General features: G+C 38.2%; 1 protein-coding gene across 14 annotated transcripts in view; it reads left to right on the forward strand.

Moving 5' to 3' along the window:
- CSPP1 (centrosome and spindle pole associated protein 1) overlaps positions 1-24,209 on the forward strand; it is a 154,839-nt gene that overhangs the window by 128,168 nt on the left and 2,462 nt on the right. For 13 of the 14 annotated variants that reach the window (XR_007148497.1, XM_047841944.1, XM_047841945.1 and 10 more), the window contains 8 exons: positions 240-344; positions 2,272-2,338; positions 2,925-3,042; positions 7,802-7,941; positions 11,164-11,304; positions 13,617-13,663; positions 17,986-18,049; positions 21,753-21,862. Coding sequence is in view for 12 of the 14 variants with exons in the window: in XM_047841944.1 (XP_047697900.1) it covers positions 240-344; positions 2,272-2,338; positions 2,925-3,042; positions 7,802-7,941; positions 11,164-11,304; positions 13,617-13,663; positions 17,986-18,049; positions 21,753-21,862 (792 nt within the window). In the remaining 2 variants the exon portion in view is untranslated. Of the gene's footprint in view, positions 1-239; positions 345-2,271; positions 2,339-2,924; positions 3,043-7,801; positions 7,942-11,163; positions 11,305-13,616; positions 13,664-17,985; positions 18,050-21,752; positions 21,863-24,209 lie in introns of those variants that run through there. The other variant, XR_007148498.1, reaches the window with a different exon arrangement.

Here is a 24,209-nt window from a genome sequence, read left to right on the forward strand (position 1 = left end):
CAATATCTAAATCAATTTATGTTTATCATAACTGATGTTTTTGATCTACATAATTGAATTTCTGACTTTTTTTGGTAAAAAGTGTTTTATGAAATAAAAGCAATAGCATTCTGAACTTCTTAAATGGTCTTGCAAACTATTAGGGGTGTTTGTACACACACACACACACGCACACACATGTGCATGTATGTGTATATACATACATATGTTGGTCAATGTGTGTATATTTTCTCCCCCAGCGCTTGAGACAGCCTTCTCCTGTAGTTCCTGCTCTTCAGAACAAAATTGCAAGCAAACTCCAAAGACCTCCTTCAGTTGACAGCATTATAAGTTCCTTTATTCAGGTATATACTTTTTCTTTTGATATGTTAATCTTAGCTAAGTTATTTTAGATGGGGGGGAATTGAATGAGATTTTCTTTTTTTAGTCATTATATTTAGCTAGGTTACATTTTTTCAGATCTGAAATACAGATAATGTTTACATTTGTTTGTTGCTTCACCTGTAGTTGATATTTGGTGCCCTAAGTTTTAAATTCTTTTGACAGTTTATAATTTAGCAAATGGTTCTTGTGTAGGTCCCTCAAGAAGGCCTTTTCTTTGATAATATATTATCTGGCTAGCTGTAGTTATGCTAATAAAGTCCCTTATACTGAGCTCCCATCAAAAGAGAGCTGGGAAGATGTTCCAGAAGGGTTGATCCTTTGAGTTGACTCTTGAAAAAGGAGTAGGAATTTGCCATAAAGAGGAGCATGAGGGACTTTTAGTGTGTGTAAAATCATGGAGGGAGGTGTAAGCCATATGGCACACATGGAGAATACAGCAGTTTGGTCTGGCCTGATAATGCCTAACCAAGATGGCAACAGAAGTATCCGTCAGAACATATGTGGGATGTTGTATGGAGTGCTAAGGGGTTTGACTTTATTCCCATGGATACCAAACAGGCTAATTACTGGAATAGACAAAGATGTTAGAACATTGTCCTGAATCTCACCCTCTGAGACTCTGATTTAGTAGGTCTGTAGTAGATAACAAATGGGAATGCATGTACTACTTTAAGTAAGGGAATGATATATGTCATAAGTAGGAGAATGGCCATATATGTCTTGCATAATGTTCTCTAAGGCAGTGGTGTGGAGATCAGTGTATTTTAGAGGTTGAGCAAGACCTTAAACTTGGAAACAAGTTAAAATGGTTTTGCAGAAGTCCAGCTGTGAGACTTTGAGGACTTAAAGGCAGCGACATTAACAACTGACAATGGGTGACAAGTTCAAGACATACTTAAGAGACACAAATAGATTTACTAACTGTGTATGTGGGGTAGGTATCAGTGACGACTTTCAAGTTTCTTGTGAGATTTATAGAGTAGTCGGTTGAAAATAGGTTGGGCTAAGGAAGGCGCTCTGAACTGGTTTTGTAGTTTTGGAAGCCATTACCATTGTTGCTTCTTAGATTAGTACAGTAGTCTAGGATGAGTTTGGGGAAAGCAAAGAATAGAGGATGGAAAACTAGGGAATTAAATATTTAAGAAGCAGAGAAGGCAAGCAGAAAGCGACCGTGGCAATATCAGTTGCTACTGGGCAAGTAAAATAAGGGCATAAAATACCCATTAACTGTCACTTGGGGATCACTGGTGACTTTGGGGAGAGCTGTGTTAGTGGAGTAATGGGGTATAGAAGCAAAGGCAGTAGCTGTATGGTGAGGAGTGAATGGGCATGAAGAAGTAGATACCCACATTGTATCTCTTCTTCTTGAAAGTGGGATGGCTATGGAGGGAAGTCGAGAAGGGCTAGTAGTTAGTGATGAAGGAGGAGGTAAGAATTTTTTTAAGAAGGAAGATTTATTTTTTATTTTTTTTAATGTTTATTTATTTTTGACAGACTAAGCATGAGCGGGGGAGGGGCAGAGAGAGAGAGCAAGGCACAGAATCCAACATGGGGCTCAAACCCATGAACTGTGAGATTATGACCTGAGCTGAAGTCGGATGCCCAGGCGCCCCAAGAAGGAAGAGATTTTTAAGCATAGGCTGAGGCAAGAGAGTGATGGGAGGAGGTGGGAGTCACTTAACTAGATAAGACAGGTGAAGGGATTGTTTTTGGATGGAGCAAAGACTGTCCCATTGTGATAAGAAAAATACATGTAGGTAAGAGTATAGATAGGATACTGGGAAGTCTGGGTTTTTTTTACATATAGTTACTTAAAAAAATTATTCTTTTCAAGCTTCTGAGTAGGGAAGACATACTGAGTGTATCTTTGTTATGATTATTAAACAGGAAAGTTCCGTGTCCAGGGCACAGTCTCCTCCAGTACCTGCCAGGAGAAATCAGCTCCGTGCAGAAGGTAGAGTTAACTATGAAGTCTGTAATCTAGAATATTTCCCTTAAACTTCTGTTTTGAAATAATTATACACTCATAGAATGTTGCCAAAGAGTATAGTGAGGTCTTGTGTACCCTTACTGCAGCTTCCCTCCGTGGTAATATCTTACATAGTACGGTAGCCAGGAAATTTACATTGTTGTTCTACAGACCTCTATCAGGGCTCACAGTTTGAACATGAAGTAATTATGTGTGTTTGTATTTTTGTGTGGCTCTGTGCATTTGTATTATGTAAAACTTGTGTGACTACTATACAGTCAGGGTGTAGAACTGTGGCATCACCTCAGAGGAACGCTCTTGCGCTGCCCCTTCATAGTTGCACTTTCCCCACCCCAAGAATATTTCTTGACTTTTGAAATTCCTGTATTATTAGAAATGTGTGTGGAGCCTTACTGGTGTTCATGAATGTGATCTGTGTATATATAAAAAACATAAAAATTAACTTTTCATAAAACTGTCTCTCTGAGCATTTTGTGATGTCAGGTTATATTAAATGCTTAATCTTCTGTTCTTATACCTGTCTTATTTTTTACTTTTTGTGAATTTTCAGAGGAGAAAAAAAATGTAATAATGGAGTTATCAGAAATGAGGAAACAGCTTCGTAGTGAAGAGCGGCGTCTACAAGGGCGGTTGCTACATATGGACAGCGATGATGAAATTCATATAAGGTAAGTTTTGAATTGTGTTTTTTATTTGTTAATATCTTTTGTGTTCAGGAAAAGGAATCGTACATTAATCAGAACCTATCCAGTAATTCTACAGTTTTGGAACAGGATTAATTAATCTTTATTGTAAAGTCACATTTATTAGAATGAATGGTATGCATGCTTGAGAAAAGTTTTTAACAGAGTGTTGGTGAAATTATATGACTGAAATAGCCTTTTCCCCCAAAAGAAACCTAGCTAAACAGTTATATCTTAGTGGAAGCACTCAGTACAACTAATCCAAAGTAATATATGATTTATTGAGCCTGTATTTGTAGTGTGTGGTAGGTTTCCTTTTTCTTTCCTTCTTCTTTTTTTTTTTGATGGGGGCAAAATAGCTCTTTCTTTAACCAATATGCTTTTAGATTCACATTCTTGAATTTTACGATTACATTGCCTTCATAAAACATTTATCCACACCTGTTGAACCCATTCATTGTGAAAATACGGGATATTTAATGAATATTTAACCTAATATAAAACATTTAAATTGAATGTTTTAACTGTCTTTCCCTTCTGCCGATAATATATTTATGGCAGTGATGATGGTGGTGGTTGTGTTGACAGAGATACTGGGATGGGGGAGTTAGAAAGAAGTAGTTCCTTCTTGAAGGAAAACCAGAAATAATAGCCCTAACCTTGAAATGTTTAATAGGATTAGATTTAGTGAAATTTAAGTTTTGGGATTACACCATTCTTCCAGCTCTATCTTAGAATGGATTGTTTGTCTCACCACATAAATCCATGAATGGAAAATAATTGACTCATTTTTTGACCTTATGTATACAAGGCAAATGGGTGCAGAAGTTGCTTTGTAAAAACTGATCTAAGTGGTAGGGAAGTCCACATTAGAAAAGAGGTAGTTGAAACAAGACCAGAAGAAGACATAAACTAGGCAATTAAGAAAACAATCTCTTTACTTTCCCTTTCCTAGTCTTCTATAAAATCAGGCACAGAAATTTAGTCCTTTAGGGGAAAATGATATAGGAATTGAAGACTTTAGAGTTGGAATAATCATTTTAAAGCAATTTTTTGCATTTTACATTAAAAATGTATTTTTTAAAATATTTTCTAGCCAAGTAACTTACTACCAAATATTTCTGATCATTTTTGCCAAAAGGACTCCTGTATTTTTTAAAGCAGTATTCTTCAAACTGCAGATTGTAGTCTATTAGTAGGAAGTAAAGTCAATATAGTGGGTAACTGCCACAGTTTTATTAAAGGGTGTTTATTTTTTAAAAAATTATTTATTTTGGCATAATTAAAAAATTTTTTTTTTCAACGTTTATTTATTTTTGGGACAGAGAGAGACAGAGCATGAACGGGGGAGGGGCAGAGAGAGAGGGAGACACAGAATCGGAAACAGGCTCCAGGCTCTGAGCCATCAGCCCAGAGCCCGACGCGGGGCTCGAACTCATGGACCGCGAGATTGTGACCTGGCTGAAGTCGGACGCTTAACCGACTGTGCCACCCAGGCGCCCCATATTTTGGCATAATTTTAAAGAAAAGTTGCAGACATAGTACAGAATTCCCATATGCCCCTCAGTTTTCCTAATTGTTAACATCTTACTAGATGTTTTCCCAATTGTTAACATCATACTAGAGTATGACTGTCACTAAAAAGCTGATATTGGAACATTACTACTATGTCCCAGACTTTTTGGATTTCTCTAGTTTTTCCGTTAATGTTCTCTTTCTATTCCAGGATGTAATCAATATATACAGTACCACATTACATTTAGTTGTCATGTCTCCTAATCCCCTCTGGTCTGAAACAATTTCTCATTCTTGTTTTCATGACTAACAGTCTAGAGGGGTATTGACTTCTGGAATCCTGTAGAATGTCACTTAATCTGGGTTTGTCTGAAGTTTATTCATGATTAGACTGGTGTTAAGGGTTTTTGGAAAGAATAGCACAGGGCAGGTGGTCTTCTCATCACATCACATTGCATCGCATCATGGGGGTACATGGCATCTACTTGATATCCCTGGGGATGGGAACCTTTGTCATTTGGTTAAAGTAGAATTTGCCAAGTTTCTCTGCTGCAGTTAGTATTCTTACGACAGTAATCAATAAATCTGGCACACTTGCAAGAATGGGTAGGAGGTGGGATTAAGCTCCATCTCCTGGAGAGGGGGTGGGTTATCTATATATATTATTCAGAATTGTAAATGGTAAAATAATAAAATTTAAAATAAAAAATAAAAACTGTAGGAAAGATTTGTCCCTTCTCTTCCCTTTATTCAATCATTTATTTATATCACTTTTGTTTCATGTATATTTATTTTGTACTTTGAGTTATAATCCATTTTCCATTCTTTGTGGGCACTTCTTTACTTTCTGGTATTATAAGACACTCCAGGATCCTCTTGTACTTCCCCTACCTCAGCCCTAAAATCAGCCATTTCTCCAGGGAGCCATGATTCCTCTTGGAGAATGGTATTTAGAAACCAAGCTCTGGATGCTGGTTGTGCTTGCTGCTACTGGGTGTCATTGCTTTTGGGCAGATGGACAGTGGACAGAGCTAGAGAATTTAATATATGTATGTGTGCTAAGTCATATTAGCATATATCTGTCATTGTTCCCGGGTCTGTCAGTTTGTATATTTGTTCAGTTCCTACTGACATTCATGATTCTAATCCAGTATGTAGTAGGATTTTTACGTAGCATCTTTTTTTTAATTTTTAAATTGTTTAATGTTTATTTTTGTGAGAGAGAGAGCGCGCGAGAGAGTGAGTGCGCACGTGAGTGGGGGAGGGGCAGAGAGAGAGAGAGAGGGAGATACAGAATGTGAAGCAGGCTCCAGGCTCTGAGCTGTCAGCATAGATCCCGACATCAGACTCAAACTCACAAACTGAGATCATGACCTGAAGTCAGGCGCTTAACCCACTGAGCCACCCAGGTGCCCTTATAGCATCGTAACCTCTGAGCATGTTCTGGTGAAGTAAACACAGTGAGGAAGTTTTGTGATAGAGAATGGCTAGATAATGATGTATTAACCCAAGGTGGTGATTTTCTTTTATAATAGATTAATTACTTCTAAGTAATTGAGAGGTCAGTATAGTTTTTCTGTATTTACTTTTATGATGTTATAACTGTCTTAACTATTGCAGCATTCTGTATTCAGACATGCATATTTAATTCAATATAATAGGTTATTGGCATTTTATTTTCTTTTTTTCATTAATAAGTTGAATGCTGTACTCTCTTTTAGCAAACCAATATAAGAAAGAGAAACCAGGCAGCTCTTCAGTTTTCTCATTTGTAAATGGTAATGATAATTTCTACCCCAAGATACTTTAGTGAAGAATAAATAAATGTATGTATTTGAAACTGCCTTGTAAATTCTACGTGCTAACTTAAGTTAGAGAATATATGTTAGAATTGTCATCATTGAGCAAGATTTGCTTAATACATTTACTTTGGTATAATTTTTAACATGTATTGTAGTCACAGACATCCCAGAGTTGATTCTTTATTCTGATTTTATAAACTGTCACAAAAAGAATCTCTTGTTAATTCACATTATTGAGCTCTTACTATATGTTAGGCACAAAACAAACATTAGGTAGCTCACATGCAAAGAAGATTTAACAGCCTAATTCCTAATTTAGCATTTTATTTAACTCTTAGCATTAATGGAAACCAGATAAGAGTCAAATTTAATGGCCTCCTGTAAGCCTTTTTACCATTTGTTTTGCATTTTAATGAATCCTGTCACCCTGGGTGGCTCACTATTTAGAGGTCTGTCTCAGCCTTGACAAGATAGTTTTGTGGCCCCAGTGACTCCTCATCCTCACCCTGAAGTGGTATTGCCTGTTGGGATCCAAGCTGTTCCCATCTAGGTGCTTAGAGAAGATTTAGTGAACAAAGAAATGAAGGCAGGAATGGGACCAAGTCTCTGACAGTTGTAGATTAAAGTTCCATTTTCAAAAAGAATACAAATAATATAGGCCTATCTGGTGCTATGGGAAGCAGCAGGGGATACCTGGTTTTTCTTTTCAGGGCTAAAGACACTGTCCCCCATCCCTGTCCTCTTCTTAGTCACTTCCCCAAAGCCCTAGCAGGAAACTTGCTTACTAAGCCACCTGCTTATTATGTTAACTTCCTAGGTACCACGGGATTAGAGCATTAATTAACTAATTAGGTATTGAATTCCCTGAAAGCCCACTGTAAAATTAGTGTTGGAGACTGTGGGTAGTACCCATTATATTGGGCAGCATATTAATACCACATTTCTCTGTATAATTTTTATTTTAGGCTGAGGGGAAGATAACATTTTTTAATTACCTAATATGTATCAGATACAATGCTGGGTACATTACAGTGTGTAATTTCACTTAATTAAAAGGAATAGACATCATCTACATCTTACAGATGATAAAATCAGGGTCAGACTGCCAGTAAATAGCAGAGCTGGTCTTTGAATCTTGGTCTTGCTGACCTTAACGGCTGTGATCTCTCTACTGTGTGGAACATTGTAAGGTAAAGCTAAGTCATTTTACTCTTCTAATAAGGTACTTTGCATCGGAATATCTTGAAAGATTATAGTAACCTTTACTGTATTTTTTAATACAAGAGCTTGAAAATGCAGATATTAGAGTAAATTTTTATAATATATTGTGATGTCAGATGCCACATTTCTTGTACAGGGAGTTAAATGTGAACTCTAATTTTCTTTTCCTTAAAACACATTTATCAAAATTTGTCATTTATCTGTAGGAAAAGAGAAAAGAATCCCATGGATATATTTGACATGGCTAGACATCGGTTGCAAGCTCCTGTCAGAAGACAGTCACCTAAGGGCTTAGATGCTACTACTTTTCAGAATATTCATGACTTCAATGAGTTGAAAGACAGAGGTGAGTAGAATGCTGCTGTTTTAAAGATACAGCCTGTGTTCTACCCATATTCAAGTATTTATTTGTATCCTTTTTCTAAAGTAGTTTCATTTATAATACATATTTTAAACGATGATGAGTAAACTTCCGTATACTCTAGTTCTTCAGTATCTGAACGAAGCTTTAGTGTATCTCTAACAGCATAGAGCTGTTAAAGCCTGTTAGGAGTGGATTTGATCAGGTAGAATGTGAAGAGTGTCATTAATGAAAGGTGGACAGAGCAAGATGAGCTGAGGAAAGAAACTGGGAAGGAACAGCCAGAGTGACTGGAGGAAAAGCAGGAGAATGTGGTATCCTGAAAGCTAAGTGAAGAGTGTGTCAGGGAGAAGGGATCATGTAAGATGAATATTGCAAAGTGTCATTTGGATGAGATGTCACTGGTGACCTCAATTAGATCTTTTTTGGTGAAATTATGGCATCAGAAACCAATTAACTTTGCAATTAGGGTTGACTAGGAGGCAAAGTATTGAAGGCAACCCTTGGAGGAAGTTTGGCCAGGAAGGGGAGGAGCAAAGGGTCCAGGTCTGGGGAACTTGTTAGGATGCTAATGTGAAGGGCTGTTACTGGGGAAGAGGTGTGAGATACAGAAGAGAGAGAATGATGAGAGCAGGGTCCCTGAGGAGGCAGGAGGAAATAGAGGATTTTTGAAGGAAGAAAGTAGAGAATATTTGATAAAGCACTTAGAAGGAGGAGAGAAAGCTTAGTAGGGAAATAGATTGCCAAGATACACAGTGGCCTGGGAGATGGAAAATGTGTAGAGAAGCCAAAATGTGTGTTATATGTGACTTTCCTTTTGGACCATTTAATAGAGCAGGTATTGGAGTCAAGGGGGCAGAGATGGATGTGTGATCATATGATCTATACCAGAATTTAACTTTTCTTCTTTTTACTTTTTTGTAAATGTTTGTTTATTTGTGAGAGAGAGAGCAAGCGAGCATGAGTGGGGGAGGGGCAGAGAGAGAGGGTCTTCATTTTAAGAGTAAGAGCTATTATTGAGAGTTTTGAAAATACATATAAAGAAAGGGAAAAATCACCTTACTCAAACCACCTAAATATAAACACCATTCTTATTTCAAGTCTTCTTTCTGAGCGTAATTAAAGCAAAAAGGGTAAAAATAAGATCTAAGTGTTAATTTTTCCTTTTGTTTTTCATTTATACTTACAAGTGTCATCATTTACATATACTGTAGCTTTTTAATTCTACTATTTGTTGATAATTTACTGTATGCAGGAATTGTATTAAGCCCAGTGGGTCTCGGGGCACCTTGGTGCCTGTCAGTGGAGTATCCAACTTTTGCTCAGGTCATGATCTCACGGTTCATGGGTTAGAGCCCCAGCACAGAACCTGCTTTGGATTCTATGTCTCCCTCTCTTTCTGCCCCTCCTCTGCTTGCATGTAGGTAAGCTCTCTCTCTCTCTCAAAAATAAACATTAAAAAAAAATTATTGGTGTGCCTGGGTGTTTCAGTCAGTTAAGTGTCTTACTTAGGCTCAGGTCATGATCTCACGGTTGGTGAGTTCAAGCCCTGCATCAAGCTCTGTGCTGACAGCTTAGAGTCTGGAGCCTGCTTCAGATTCTGTGTCCCCCTCTCTTTCTGCGCCTCCACCTGCTTGTGCTCTCTCTCTGTCTCTCAAAAATAAATAAATGTTTGGAAAAAAACAAGCCAGTGCATCTCAAGAATTTGGTCAGGGGATCTGTGAGGTCAAAACTGTTTTTATTCAGGGCACATGGGTGGCTCAGTTGGTTAAGTGTCCAACTTCGGCTCAGGTCATGATCTCACGGCTCATGAATTCAAGCCTTGTGTTGAGCTCTGTGCTGACAGCTCGGAGCCTGGAACCTGCTTCAGATTCTGTCTCCCTCTCTCTGCCCCTCCGCCACTTGCGCTCTGTCTCTCTCTCTCTCTCAAATATAAATAAACATTAAAAAAAACCCTTTTTATTATAAATTAAGACATTATTTGTCTTTTTTATTTTTATTCTCACGTGTGTATACAGGTTTTCTGGAGGTTACACAGCATCTGATAACTTCATTACTCTGATGCTAATACTACAGTGTGTTTGTGTGTTCTTATTTTTAAATTTTTTTTTTTAGTTTAATTTCTAATAAAGTTTGTGTATGTGAGAGACTTAGATAAAAGCTCTTAGGGGTCCTCAAAGATCATGAGATCATGAGAACAAAAAGGTTTACACCACAAATTGAGCCACTCATTTTCCCTATGTTATTTCCACATTGAGTCCTTGTTCATCATGTGACTCAGTTGTTGATATCTCTTGTTTTTACAGAGAGGAAACAGAGTCTGAAAGTGGCAGAAGTCAGGGTCTATCCAATCCAAGTTCATGTGTCCAGTCTCTTCTGTTAACTTTGTCCTTAATCATTTTCTAATTCTTAGGTATTCAACATAGTTCCCATTTTTTATGTTATATTATTACATTATTTTGATAATTTTGGTAACTTCTGATCATAAAGCTTTTTATATATTTAGGATCAATTCTTTAAATTCTATCCCAGAAGTGTAATTAGTAGATCAAAGGGAATAATAGTTTCAGGGCTTTTTAATGTATGTAGTATATTTTTGTTCTCAACATTTAAAAATTAAGGTTTAACATTTTCATTCTGATCAATTGATATTCTTGAATTGTGGCATAGGGGAATTCTTAGACTGTCATTTCCTCCACTAATGATATCTCTCTCCTAAAGTTCCAGCCAGTCTACATTTGACTTGCTTTTTGCATGATACTTGCAAGGGTTAAAATTTTAATTGGCCAGTAACATTATATTTTCATTTTTTCAGTATATTTTAGGGATTGGCTGTGATTACAGTGTTTCATGGCTGCCTGAGTTATAGCCATGTAACTGACTGCTTGGACATAGTTGCCTAGCTATGTGTTTGGGGTGGGGGGTATCTTCGGGAGTGGGACAGTAGGAGAATGCCTAATAAGTTAGTGCTTGTTCTGGTGAGGGTTTCCTTATAATGTTGGTAAGTTTGTGAAAGGGCATCTATTTAAAGAATATTAATTTCATGTTCTTTAGTTTTATAATAATTTTAGTATCTTTTGACTTTAGTGAAATTTTATTATTTATATTCTTTGATTTTGAAATTAGGTTATTCATATGTTTATAGTGAAGTTTAATAAAATTTCCTTTGGAAACAAGATTGAGCTTAGCTGTATATTTTTGTACTAGATTCAGAAACACGAATTGATCTGAAATTTATGTACCCGGATCCTCCAAGAGATCACCACACCTTAGAGATTCAGCAGCAAGCCCTGCTAAGAGAACAGCAGAAGAAACTGAATAGAATAAAGATGCAGGAAGGTGCTGAAGGTAAGAAATAATCATTACTATCTCAAATAGTATCAGTGAGTTGTTTTTTGTTGTTGTTATTGGCTTTTTTCTCTCTCTGGTATTGATTTCAGTTCCAGGCAGTTTCCCTCCACTGGCGGCTCTATGCTCACATGGCTCTTGTGGCGTATAGTCCCAGAAAAATACAGGTCCCAGGGAGGGCTCTGATTGGTGTGGCTGAGGTATGTTATCCATGTATGAGAAGGGCCCAGCCATTCACTGTAACGAGGAAGATTGAGCACCTTGGCTAGGTCAGGTGACATCTGCAGCAAGAAGTAGGAACCAAGGGAAGGAATGCTGGGGCATTTCTTTATCATGCATGTCTGCCAGGTTTTGATACGACATAAAGTTTGTACAGCACCAGACTGGGCTGTGAACATGTTTTTGTATAATCAGCCAGTCAGCAGATACTTACTAAGTGACTACCGTAAGCACAAATACACATATCCAGGGGATGTGGTGATGAAGGAAATAATGCTACTGCTCTCTAGGAGCTTATACTTTGGGGGAGACATTAGCTGCTAAATAAGCATTAAGTGTGATGAATGCTGCAAAGGAGAAATCTAGGATCCCTTGGGAGTGTGGAACTAGGGGTGGGGGAGCATCTGGTAGCAGAGTGGAGCAGCTGCCTCAGTATCTGTGCTCCCTGTTGATCCAGTGACCCTCACACATATTTCACCAGCTTTGCCAGCCTTCAGGCCACTGAGAGTGGCCATAGAAAATGAGTTGTACAAATGCAATAGTCTGGTAACAAGAATGAGAAGACATGGTCCTACCAGTTATTTTTAGGAAAATTTAAGACCCTAACTTGGCAGGTTGATCTGGCCTGCAGGATCTGAGGAACCTTTTTTTGACCATGAGACAGTATCACAGGAGTAAGAGGTATACCACTTTAGGCCTAGGTCAAGACTTTGATAAAGATTGATATGGGGAAAGTCTTTCCTCTATCTTGTACAGAATTTTTCACGATGGTCTCATAGATCACCCTCTGATGGCAGAGTAACTCAAATTCTATGATAAATACTAGGCATGCCATCAGAGAAGAGAAAAGCAAATACATTGTTCAACCTTTACAAGCATTTTGGTGGAATTTTCGCTTAGGAATTCCAGCTGATGATCTGATCTGGTGTGATCTTGGCAAATTAGGCTGATTAACCCAAAAATAGTCCCCAGGTAGATTCAGATGTGTTTTTGCGCTGTGGGTATCCATTTTCCATAGCAACCATCTGCCACCTTCCAACAAACAGTATGATGACTTAATTCATAAAAATATGGTTTAACTATAAAACAGTCACAAACATGGTATAAAATATTCTAAGAGCCTGGGTGGCTCAGTTGGTTAAGTATCTGATTCTTGGATTTTCGGCTCAGGTCATGATCTCATGGTTTGTGAGGGCAAGCCCTGCACCGGGCTCCATACTGATAGCATGGGGCCTGCTTGGTAACCTCTCTTTCTCCCTCTCTCTTTCTCTGCCCCTACCCTGCTCTCTCCCTCTCTTTCTCAAAATAAATATTAAAAAAAAAATTCTAAGAAGGAATACAGGCTGTCATTCATTGGTAGAGTATTTATTCCCAATGGCAGGTTCTAAAGGACAAAATGCACTATTCAGAGGAACACATAGGAGCACTGGTCAGATCAAAGAGGGACCTTTGGTATACATGATCCAGAATATTTGCCCCTGGAACCAGATACCTAGAGCTGAACTAGCCTCCTTCAGTTCATGTGAGGGGCCTGTGTTTAACTCCACTCAGCAAATTTCTACACAGATTGTGGAAGTATGAAAGAAGATGGTGAAGAATTCTGCATTATTTTCTCTTTATGTAGGCATCAGTTTCAAGTTCACAGTGATTTTACTGTTTCTATTCATTAATGTGAATGGAAGAATTTTATTCAATTAAAATGGATGCTTAGTTATATTTATTAATAAGTAATATCTTAACATTGTAAAATGTGATAGTTGAAAAAGAATTTCTAATAGAGCACTAGCTAGTTACAAAAGATATTCTAAAAATTTTTTTTTAATTTTATTTTAGAAAATCTGTTTTTAATGTTCATATATTTTTGAGAGAGAGACAGCATGCTAGCTGGGGAAGGGCAGAGAGAGACAGAATCTGAAGCAGGCTCCAGGCTCCGAGCTGTCAGCACAGAGTCTGACGCAGGGCCCGAACTCATGCCAAGATGTGAGATAATGACCTGAGCTCAAGTCAGATGCTCAACTAACTGAGCCACCCAGGTGCCCCTAAAAATTTTTATTTTAAAATTTTTTCTAACTTTTTTTCTCCATTAACTGTAGTTGACTTGGATGCTATCCCAAGTGCTAAAGTACGGGACCACAGAATGGTAAGAAACCACTTATTTTTTTACCACAATTTTTCAGGTTAGTTTTTGGGGGATAAAAAATTTTTAGAAATATGGTGAGTAATCCAGTTTTGAATATTGAATTAAGAAAGAATTTAAATATTGTCTCATCCGTGTAGTGGGTAGTAGAAATATATTAGTATAATACATAGAAAATATATTGTTATACAAAGTATATTGTGGCATTGGATCTAGGCTCTTCAAGTTGGTCTGTTTTTTTTTTTTTAATTTTTTTTTTTTCAACGATTATTTATTTTTGGGACAGAGAGAGACAGAGCATGAACAGGGGAGGGGCAGAGAGAGAGGGAGACACAGAATCGGAAACAGGCTCCAGGCTCTGAGCCATCAGCCCAGAGCCTGACGCGGGGCTCGAACTCCCGGACCGCGAGATCGTGACCTGGCTGAAGTCGGACACTTAACCGACTGCGCCACCCAGGCGCCCCAAGTTGGTCTGTTTTTAATTGTGTGACTTCAGGCAAGATATTTAATCTTTCTGTGCCTTAGCTTCCTGATCTGTAAAATAGGATAGTATTACCTCTGAGGGTGGCTATAAGTAAATTATTATTTGCAAGGCACTTAGAGATAGGCCTGTCACGTAATTTCTATATAAATGTTGATTAAATAAATGAAAAATAGTTTGGGTTGTTGTGGGGATTAAGTGAGATAATGTATTAAAAAAGCCTTTAGCACAGAGCCTGGCCCATAATAAGTGCAGCGTGTTTGCTGTCAGTATGAGCAGCAGTGGAAGTAGGAGTTTATTATATAAATATTGGTGAGGCCTATTAAGAAAGAAAGCAAGATAAGGGTGTTACTCTTATCTTGAGGAGGTGAAATCTGTGCAGAGACTGAATAAAGGGAAGGAATGAGGGGCCCCTGGGCAGCTCAGTTTGTTAAGCATCTGACTCTGGATTGTGGCTTAGGTTCCTGAGATCAAACCCTGCATTGGGCTCTGTGCTGACAGTGTGGAGCCTGCTTGGGATCCTCTTTCTCCCTCTCTCTTTCTCTGCCCCTCATGCATGTGTGTACATGTATTCTCTCTCTCAAGTAAACACTTAAGAGAAGGGATGAGCTGCTTTCATGCAACAAATATGTATTGAATACTTACTGTGGAGCAGATAGACGGTGCTAGGTGCTGGGGGCATAGGAATGAAGAAAAATGCCTGCCCTCTGAGGGCTAGCTTTCTGTTAAGAGGGAGAGACAATAAATAAATATATAGTATGTTAGATTGTGGGGCTCTGGAGAAAATAATAGCCTGGAAAGGTGCTGGGTGTCCTGGGGTAAGAGAGTTTACAATGTTGGGGGGCACCTGGGTGGCTCAGTTAGGTGTCCAACTTTGGCTCAGGTCATGATCTCGTGGTTCATGAGTTCAAGCTCCACGTCAGGCTCTGTGCCGACAGCTCGGAGGCTGGAGTCTGCTTCAAATTCTGTGTCTCCCTCTCTCTCTGCCCCTCCCCTGCTCACGTTCTCTCTCTCGTCTCTTTCTCTCTCTCTAGTCTCTCTCAAAAATAAATAAAACATTAAAATAAAAAGAGGGTTTATAATGTGAAATACAGTGGGCATGAAAGGCCTCATGGAGGAGGTAATATTCAAATAAGGACATCAAGGAGGTGGCTGTGTGAATTAGCAGGGGACACATCTGGAGGAAGCAGCTTCTAGGCAGTGGCCCTGGGCAAGAGTAGGCTTGGTGCATACAGGAAGCAGTGACCAGGCTGGGGAGGCTGGAGAACCATGAGCAGAGTGGGTAGAGAGGTGATGGGCTGGACTGCAGAGCCTCCAAACCCATCACAGGGTTTTGCCTTTTACATTGTGCACATGTTGAGAAGCTTCCAGAGTTTTAGAGCAGAGTAGTGACACATGGCTACTGCTATAATCTAAGTGATTTAGCCTGGGGTAGGAGTAGTGGAAGTGGTCAGAAGTGGCCGAATTTATGTGTGTGTGTGTGTGTGTGTATGTATGTATGTATGTATGTATGTTTATTTAGAGCGAGAGAGCGCGCATGCATGCAGAGGAGGAGCAGAGAAGGAGAGAGAGAGAATCCTAAGCAGTCTCCTTGCTGTTAGTGCAGAGGCTGACGCGGAGTTCCAGCTTACAAACCGTGAGATCATGACCTGAGCTGAAATTAAGAGTTGGACACTTAACCAACTGAGCCATCCAGGCACCCCAGAAGTGTTTGGATTTATTTTGAAAGGAGACCTGAAAGGATTTTGATATATTGGTTGTAGAGTATGGGGAATCAAAGGTGGAGTCAAGGGTTCTGGTTGGGAGTTGACGTTTATAGCAGTAGGAAAGCAGAAGAAACACATTTGTGGGGGGAGAGATTTAGGAACTTAGTTTTAGACATGGTAAGTTTTGAGATGCCTATTAGACAAACAGTTGGAACTGGCAAGTAGCAGACAGATAAGTTCAGGGGAAAAGATTGGGGTTGGAAAGAAATTTAATCTTCACACACATGAATGGCAGAAACAGTATTGCCCCCATTTTCAGATTATAAAGATAAGGCTCAGGTAGGCTGTTTTAGTAGCCCAGGGTTCCAGTTGGTAGCTGTTGGTACTTAGTTTTGAACTGATAATGATGTTGCTAATAGCTACCATTTACAGTGTGACCACTGCTTACCTGTTCCAGATACTTGACATTTATTTCTCTAAAGTTCACAACAAGGTGTGCTTATCCCTATTTGACATATGAGGAAACTGCTAGCACATGGCCACGCAGTCAGTAAGCTGCAAAGCCCAGATCTGAAACCAAGGTGGTCTCGAGCTCCTCTTTGTCCCCGTACCACACCTATTCCTGAAGATTCTGTAGGTCAGTAGGTTTCTCTGTGTGTGGCAGCCACCTTGTCTCAGTGAAAAAATATCGAAATTTAACAGCTGGGATTTTGATTAAAATCCTGGATTAGTGGGGCACCTGGGTGGCTCAGTCAGTTAAGCGGCTGACTTCAGCTCAGATCATGAACTTGCAGTCCGTGAGTTTGAGCCCCACGTCAGGCTCTGTGCTGCTAGCTCAGAGCCCGGAGCCTGCTTTGGATTCTGTGTCTCCCCCTCTCTCTGCTCCTCCCCACTCATGCTCTCTCTCTCAGAAATAAAGAAATTAAAAAAAAAAAATTAAAAAAAACCCTGGATTAGTAACACTGTATTTTGCTGAGTAGAAACTTAGCATAAGCCAACAGTTTATCATGGCTGTTACCAAAAAGCTAATAAATTTTGGGCTCCTCATCTTCCTAGAAACTGGATTATATAGGAAACACAAATGAAAGTGGGGCAGGTTGTCATGGAGAAGATAGAGCTTGGGTGGACTTGGATCACTTTTCAGTTATGTGAAGGACTGTGATGAAGAACAGAGAAGTGTGGCGATAAGTATGCCATGCTAGGGATACCTGCTCCAGACCATTTGGTAAATATTAGATGCTGTTATTTTCATGCTAAAAAGCAAAAGCAGAATCAATAGGTGTTAAAAAGGAAAGTTAAATGCAGTATATGGAAGAATTGAGTGAAAGAGAAGAACTTTGTGATAATCAATGCTGTGTATCAGTGGAATGTATTTAGAAATTAATGGATAATAGCTCTTTGGTGGTGCATTCTAGCACATCCTAAAAATCTGGTGGGGAGGTGGTGTCAGGTGACTTTAGGCTCCTTCTAGCATCTAAGGTGATATTATTCTCTGTATGTAAATCTGTTAATCCCTTATTTGAGAGCTCATTACAAGCCCAGTCATAGTGTTATTTTGTTTCCTACTCTTCTGTTCTCTCTACATCTGTGCTATACCTGTGTGACAACTGCTGTCACACAGGGCTTTCCTTGTCTGGGGGCGTGCTCCTCTCTGTCCCCCATGGCACTGTGATCCACTCCACAGCAGAAAGTCTTACTCATCTTTGTTCCTGGCATGGAGGAAATAGTGCACTACACAGATTTATTGGAAGAATGAGGGAGTCTTGGCGCTGTTTAAAGACCTTTTAATTTTAATTGTGAACCTCAGTAGACGCCCCCTTTCCTGGGGTAGACCTCTGGGTGGCTCAGTCGGTTAAGCATCCAGCTGTCAATTTTGGCTTGATTCTTGATCTGGATTCTCTTTCCCCCTGTCTCCAACTCATGTGCATGCTCAATCTCTCAAAAATAAATAAACTTAAAAAAAATTATAAAAAAGGGCCTTTCTTGTATTTGGGGGGCATTGGAATGTGGTGTAGGAAGGAAGCAGCCATCCTTTTTTGCTAATTTTGGGAACAGTGTGGAGACATGTGCCTCTTGGTACAAGTTTGTTATTTTTCCATACAATACTAATAAAAGTTGTTAATGTATGATTCTTTTAGCTTAGAGAGCACGCTGATGATTTTTTGAAAACTTCATTACTGGAATCTGATAGTGCTTTTATTGGTGAGTATATTTATTTTACTGATCTAGTTATTTAAATCTTAAACATTATATTTAAGTACTTTTTCCAAGGTGGTAAAAAGTGAATATTCTGTTTTACTAACTTAATAATTATCAAATTAATCTTAAAAACTCTAATCTTCAAAACTTTATAACTAAAATGAACTTTAGAAGTCATAGAAATGGTTCTCACAAATCCCTGTACATGAATTTTCATAACAGCTTTACTTCTAATAGCCAAAGCTGTTCTCAGCTCAGATTTCCTTCAACAGGTGAGTAGTTAAACTGCAGAACCTCCATACTATGGACTGCTACTAAGAGATCAGTATCAAGTGTATTTTATCAGTATCAATATCCTGGGTGTGAGACTATTGCTCTTGTTTTGCAAAACAGTACCACTGGGAGGAACTGGGCAAAGTGTATAAAGGACCTCTACCATTTCTTAAAACTGTATGTGAATCTTTCAATTTTAAAAAGTCCTAAGAATATATACTTAGTATTTTTTTAAGTTTGTTTTGTTTTATGAAAACAACTATAAAACTCTTAATGAAATAAAATAGAAATATCTATTTCATGGATTGGGAAACTCAGTATGGTTTAAGACCGTGGTTCTTCCCAACTTGATCTACAAATTCAGTGCAATCCCAATCAAAATTTATGGATATCAACAAACTGATTCTAAAGTTTATATGGAGGGGCAAAAGACCCAGAATAGCCAGCACCATATGGAAAGAGGACAAAGATGAGGACTGACACTACCTGACCTCAAGACTTACTATAAAGTTACAGTAATCAAGATGGGATGGTATTGGTAAAAGAATATACAGATAGATCATTTGAACGGAATAGAGTCTAGAAATAGACCCAAACAAGTATAGTCAACTGAAAAGAGCAAAGGTAGTTACAATGGATAAAAGATGGTCTTTTCAATAAATGCTGCAGAACAACTGGACATCTACATGCAAAAAAATGAATCTAGACACAGACCTTACACCCTTCACAAAAATCAACTCAAAATGGACCATAGACCCAAATGTAAAATGTAAAGTTATAAAACTCCTAGAAGATAGTAGAGGAGAAAACCTAGAAGAACTTGGGTATAGTGATGACTTTTAGATACAACACCAGGCATAAGCCATGAGAGAGAGAAATTGGATAAACTAGACTTCATTAAATACTAATGCTCTGTGAAAGACCATCGCAAGAGAATGAGAAGACAAGCCCAGACTAGGAGAAAATACTTGGCAAAAGACTTATCTGATAAAGGACTGTTAGCCAAAATGTACAAAGAATTCTGAAAACTCAACAATAAGAAAGAATTAAAAGATGGGTGAAAGATACAAACAGACATTTCACTAAAGACTTACAGATGCCAAATAGGCCCTTGAAAATATGTCTTTAGGGAAATGTAAATTAACGAGATACAACTATTAGAATGGTCAAAATCCACAGGAACTCTCACAGCTGATGGGAATGTAAAATGGTACAGCCACTTTGGGTGTTTCTTAGGAAACCAAACATACTCCTTACCTTTCAGTGCAGCACTTATATTCCTTAGTATTTACCCGAAGGAGTTGAAACTTGTGTCCATACAAAAATCCTCACCAAGATACTTACAGCAGTTTTATCAGTAATTGCCAAGACCAGGAAGCAAACAAGATGGCTTTCAGAAGGTAAATGGATAAATATACTCTGGTACGTCCAGACAATGCAATATTAGTGCTAAAAAGGAATGTGTTATGAAACCATGGAAAGACAGAGGATCCTTGAATGCTTACCAGTGAAAAAAGCCAATCTGAATAGGCTACATACTGTATGATTCCAACTATATGACCATCTGGAAAATACAAAACTATGGAGGCAGTAAAGAAATCAACAGTTGCCAAGGGTTACAGTAGAGGGAGGAATGAACAGGTGGTACACCGAAGAGTTTTAGGGCAATGAAGCTGTTCTGTAGGATACTGTCATTGTGGATACAGGTCAAAACCTATGTAATGTACAACACCAAGAGTGAAGCCTAATGTAAATTCTGGATATTGGGTGATAATGTATCAGTGCAGGCTCATTGATTTCAACAAATATACCATTCTGGTGGAGGTTATTGATAGGTAAGCTATGTGTGTGTGGACAGGGGTATATAGGAATTCTCTATTTTCTACTCCCATTTTACTGAACTTAAAGTTCTTGTAAAAAAATAGTATATGTATTTTAAATAAAGCAAATGAATTAGTGGTGGGGTATATATAGAAGTCAGAAAACTTTATTTTTTTCTTATTAAAAATTTTTTAATGTTTATTTTTGAGAGAGAGAGAGACAGAGTGTGAGTGAGGGAGGAACCGGGGATGGGGTGGGGGGGAGGGACACAGAATCTGAAGCAGGTTCCAGGCTCTGAGCTGTCAGCACAGAGCCCAGCGTGGGGCTCGAACTCACTATCCATGAGATCATGACCTGAGCTGAAGTTGGATGCTCATCTGACTGTGCCACCCAGGTGCCCCGAAGTCAGAAAACTTTATTTTTGGAGTTTTAGAAAACCACATCTTATTAAATAAAATGTAGCTATTGCTGCCTTAAAAAAAGAACAACAACAAAAAACCCAGTACATTTTAAATATCAGAAATTTGAGTATCACTTATAGGGATAAATGATAGTATCGTATCAATGTTAAATTTCCTGAATGTGATAGTGGAATTGTAGGCTTAATGTAGGAGACAGTCCTTGTTCTTAGATAGTATGTGCTCAAGTATGTGGGGATGAAGTGTCATGATACCTGCAACTTACTGGTTCAGCAAAAACCAGCAACAGCACCCTCCCCCCTCAAATAGAAATGAGGAAAAATAAGAAATGGTGATTTTAGGTATTTGTTATATTATATTTACAACTTTCCTTCAGGTTTTAATTTTTTTTTTTTTAATAAGGAGTTGGGGAAAAAATTCTAAATGTTATAAGCTATTTACCTCCATGGTCACTAGAAAGACTGTAATTAAAAATACAATACCAAGTGTTGGTGAGGATATGAAGAAACTAGAACCTTCTTACTATGTGAAATGGTAGAACCACTTCTGAAAATGGTTTGGCAGTTACTCAGAATGCTAAACATTAAGTTCCATGTAATATCCAGCACTTAACTCCTAGGAATATACCCCCAAAGAAATGAAAATGTATGGCCACAAAGACACGCACATGAATGTTCATAGTAGCATTAATAATCACCAACTAGAAACAGTTCAAATGTCTATCAGCTGGTAAATGCATAGATAAAATGTGACGTATCCATATGATGGAGCAGTTATTCAGCAAGAATGAATTGATACATGGTACAATGTAGAAGAACCTCAAACATTATGCTAAGTGGAAGACACAAAATATTACATTGTATAATTCCATTTATATGGAATCTCAGGAAAGGTAAATCTCCTGAGATTGAAAGCAGATTAATGTTTACACGGGGCTGGACAGGTGGGAGTTGTGATTGCCTGCAAGCAAAGGGAACTTTTTTGAGGTGACAGCCATGTTCTAAAACTGGGTGGTAGTGATGACTGCACAATTCTAGAAAAGTTATTGAACTATGTACATTTATGGTAGCTGAATTTTATTATATGTAAATAATATCTTAAAGCTATTAAAAAAAGAGAGTCTTGGTTTAGCTCTGAGTAAAAAGATGTGAAATGGTGCATGTTTAAGACTTCTTTTTGTGTGGTCCTCCTAGGTGCTTATGGTGAAACATATCCTGCCATTGAAGATGACCCCCTCCCTCCACAGTCACAGCTGCCCTCTGCAAGGGAGCGCAGGAGGAACAAATTGAAAGGACTGGACTTTGTATGTATGAAATGTCTTTCATTTTTTTTCCCTTTTCAGTTTAGGAGTGAGACGTGTGGTCCAGTAAAGAATGAGCACTTGTTCTGGAAGAGATAGCCCTAGGTCTGTATGTAGGCTTTACCACCAAATAGTTGGCTGACCTTAGGCAGGTCATTGAACTCTGGTACCTTGGCTTCTTTGAGGTAGTATTTTTCTGTCTCTTTGTGTGAATACAAGTCTAGTAGTGCTGGCACAGAATGTTCAATAATGTTCATTCCACACCCTAATCTTCCTCTTTCTCCTTTGCGGAGTATTTAGATTTGAGAGAATGTACAAGAAGCAACTGATAAACATTTATTGAAAAATCTGCTGTATCTTTTTAGGCATGTACTGTATAGGTTTCTTCTATTTTGGTCAGATAACTTGCCCAAGGTCACATTACACAGGAAGACTGATATTCAGCCCATATTCTTCTCATAGGATGTTTGTAAATGTTTTTACAGTGTAGCTAGTAAAAAGCCTTTGTGACATTGTTGAGATATGTACTTTGTTGAGTAGACAACTTTGGGCAGTTTCTTAAATTTGTTTCCCCAGCAACCGTTAATTTACTTTCTGTTTTATAGAGTTGCCTTTTCTGGATACACAGAAATGAGATACGGTCATTTGTGACTGACTTCTTTTTTCTTTGAATTTTCAGCATGTCAGTACTTGCCTCCTTTTTATTGTTGAATACTTCTTTGTATGGATATTCCATTTTTTTTCATTTATCCAACATTTGATGGACATTTGTGTTTTTTCCATTTTTTGTCTGTTAGGAATACTGCTTTTAAAAAATTTGTGTTCAGTTTTTAAAAAAAATTTTTAAGCTTATTTAGAAAGAGCGAGCGAGCAACCAGGGGAGGGGCAAAGAGAGAGAAACCAAAACAGACTCCACGTGGTTAGCCCAACATGGGGCTTGAACCCACAAACTGTGAGATAATGACCTGAGCCGAAAGCAAGAGTCAGACACTCACTTGACTGAGCCACTCAGGTGCCCCATGTGTACAATTTTTTTAATGCTTTTGTATTCTGTTGCATAAACACCTAGGAATTGAATTGTTGGGTTATAGAGTTCACTATGGCCAACATTTTGAGGAACTGCCAGACTGTTTTCCAAAGTGGCTATACCATTTTATATTCCTAGCAGCAGTATATGAAGAAGCCAGGTGTTCGGTATCACGACCACCACTTGTTACCGTCTCTTTTATTATAGTCATCCTAGTGAGTGTGATGAAGCAATATATCATTGTGGGTTTGATTTGTATTTCCCTAAGATGTTCAGTATATTTTCATGTGCTTAGCCATTGGTGTATCTTTGAAAATATGTCTATGCAAATCCTTTGTCCATTTTCTAATCAGGTTGTCTGTTGTTTTGTAAGTTCTTTATATGTCTAGACACAAGTCCTTTACTAGATATATGATCTGCAGATTTTTCTTTAATTTTGTGGCTTTTTTTTACTTTCTTGATGGTGTCTATTAAAATAGAGCTTTTAATCTTGACGAGGTCCAATTTAGCAGTCTTCTATTGCTTGTACTTTTGGTATTTTATCTAAGAAACCATTACCTAACCCAGTTATCATGAAAATTACTTCTGTGTTTTCTTCTAAGGAATTTTACAGCTTTTGCATTTTTTTTTTTAAATTTATTTACTTTGAGAGAGACAGAGACAGTGTGAGTGGGGGAGGGGCAGAGAGAGAAGGAGAGATCAAATCCCAAGCAGACTCAGCACTACCAGCACAGAGCCTGATATGGGGCTCGAAACCAAGAGCCAGATGCTTAACCTACTGAGCCACCCAGGCATCCCTATAGCTTTTGCTCTTAAATTTAAGTCAGTGATCCACTCTGTGTTAACTTTTGCAATTGATGTGAGGTTTGGGTTCCAAATTCATTTTTTTGTATGTGAACAATCCAGTTGTTCCAATATTTGTTGGCTCTTTTCTCCATAAAGGTAAAGGTTTATTCCCAGAACTCTCATATCTATTCCATTGATCTGTAGGTCTGTCTGTATGCCATTACCACCGTGTCTTGATTACTGTAGCTCAACTGATTCTTACCCTGTTACTTCAATTTTTACCTTTTGGGTCTTACAATTCCCCGCTTTCACCCCAGCCTGATGGCATTTAAATATAATCACAAATGCTATACCTTCCTCTGAGCCTGCATGAATATAAAAACCAGGAGTTAGAATATAAATGCTACAGATTTCCATTTGTTTTATTTTGTTCATCACACTGTACACTTATTAGGGGCAAGAGTATTTTTAGATTCACTGATTTATTAACATTTTATGTTAACTAATGATTGTTTCTGAAATTCTATTTTCTAATTA

The sequence above is a fragment of the Prionailurus viverrinus genome, chromosome F2 (genome assembly GCF_022837055.1).
Source record: "Prionailurus viverrinus isolate Anna chromosome F2, UM_Priviv_1.0, whole genome shotgun sequence".
NCBI classification, from domain to species: domain Eukaryota; kingdom Metazoa; phylum Chordata; class Mammalia; order Carnivora; family Felidae; genus Prionailurus; species Prionailurus viverrinus.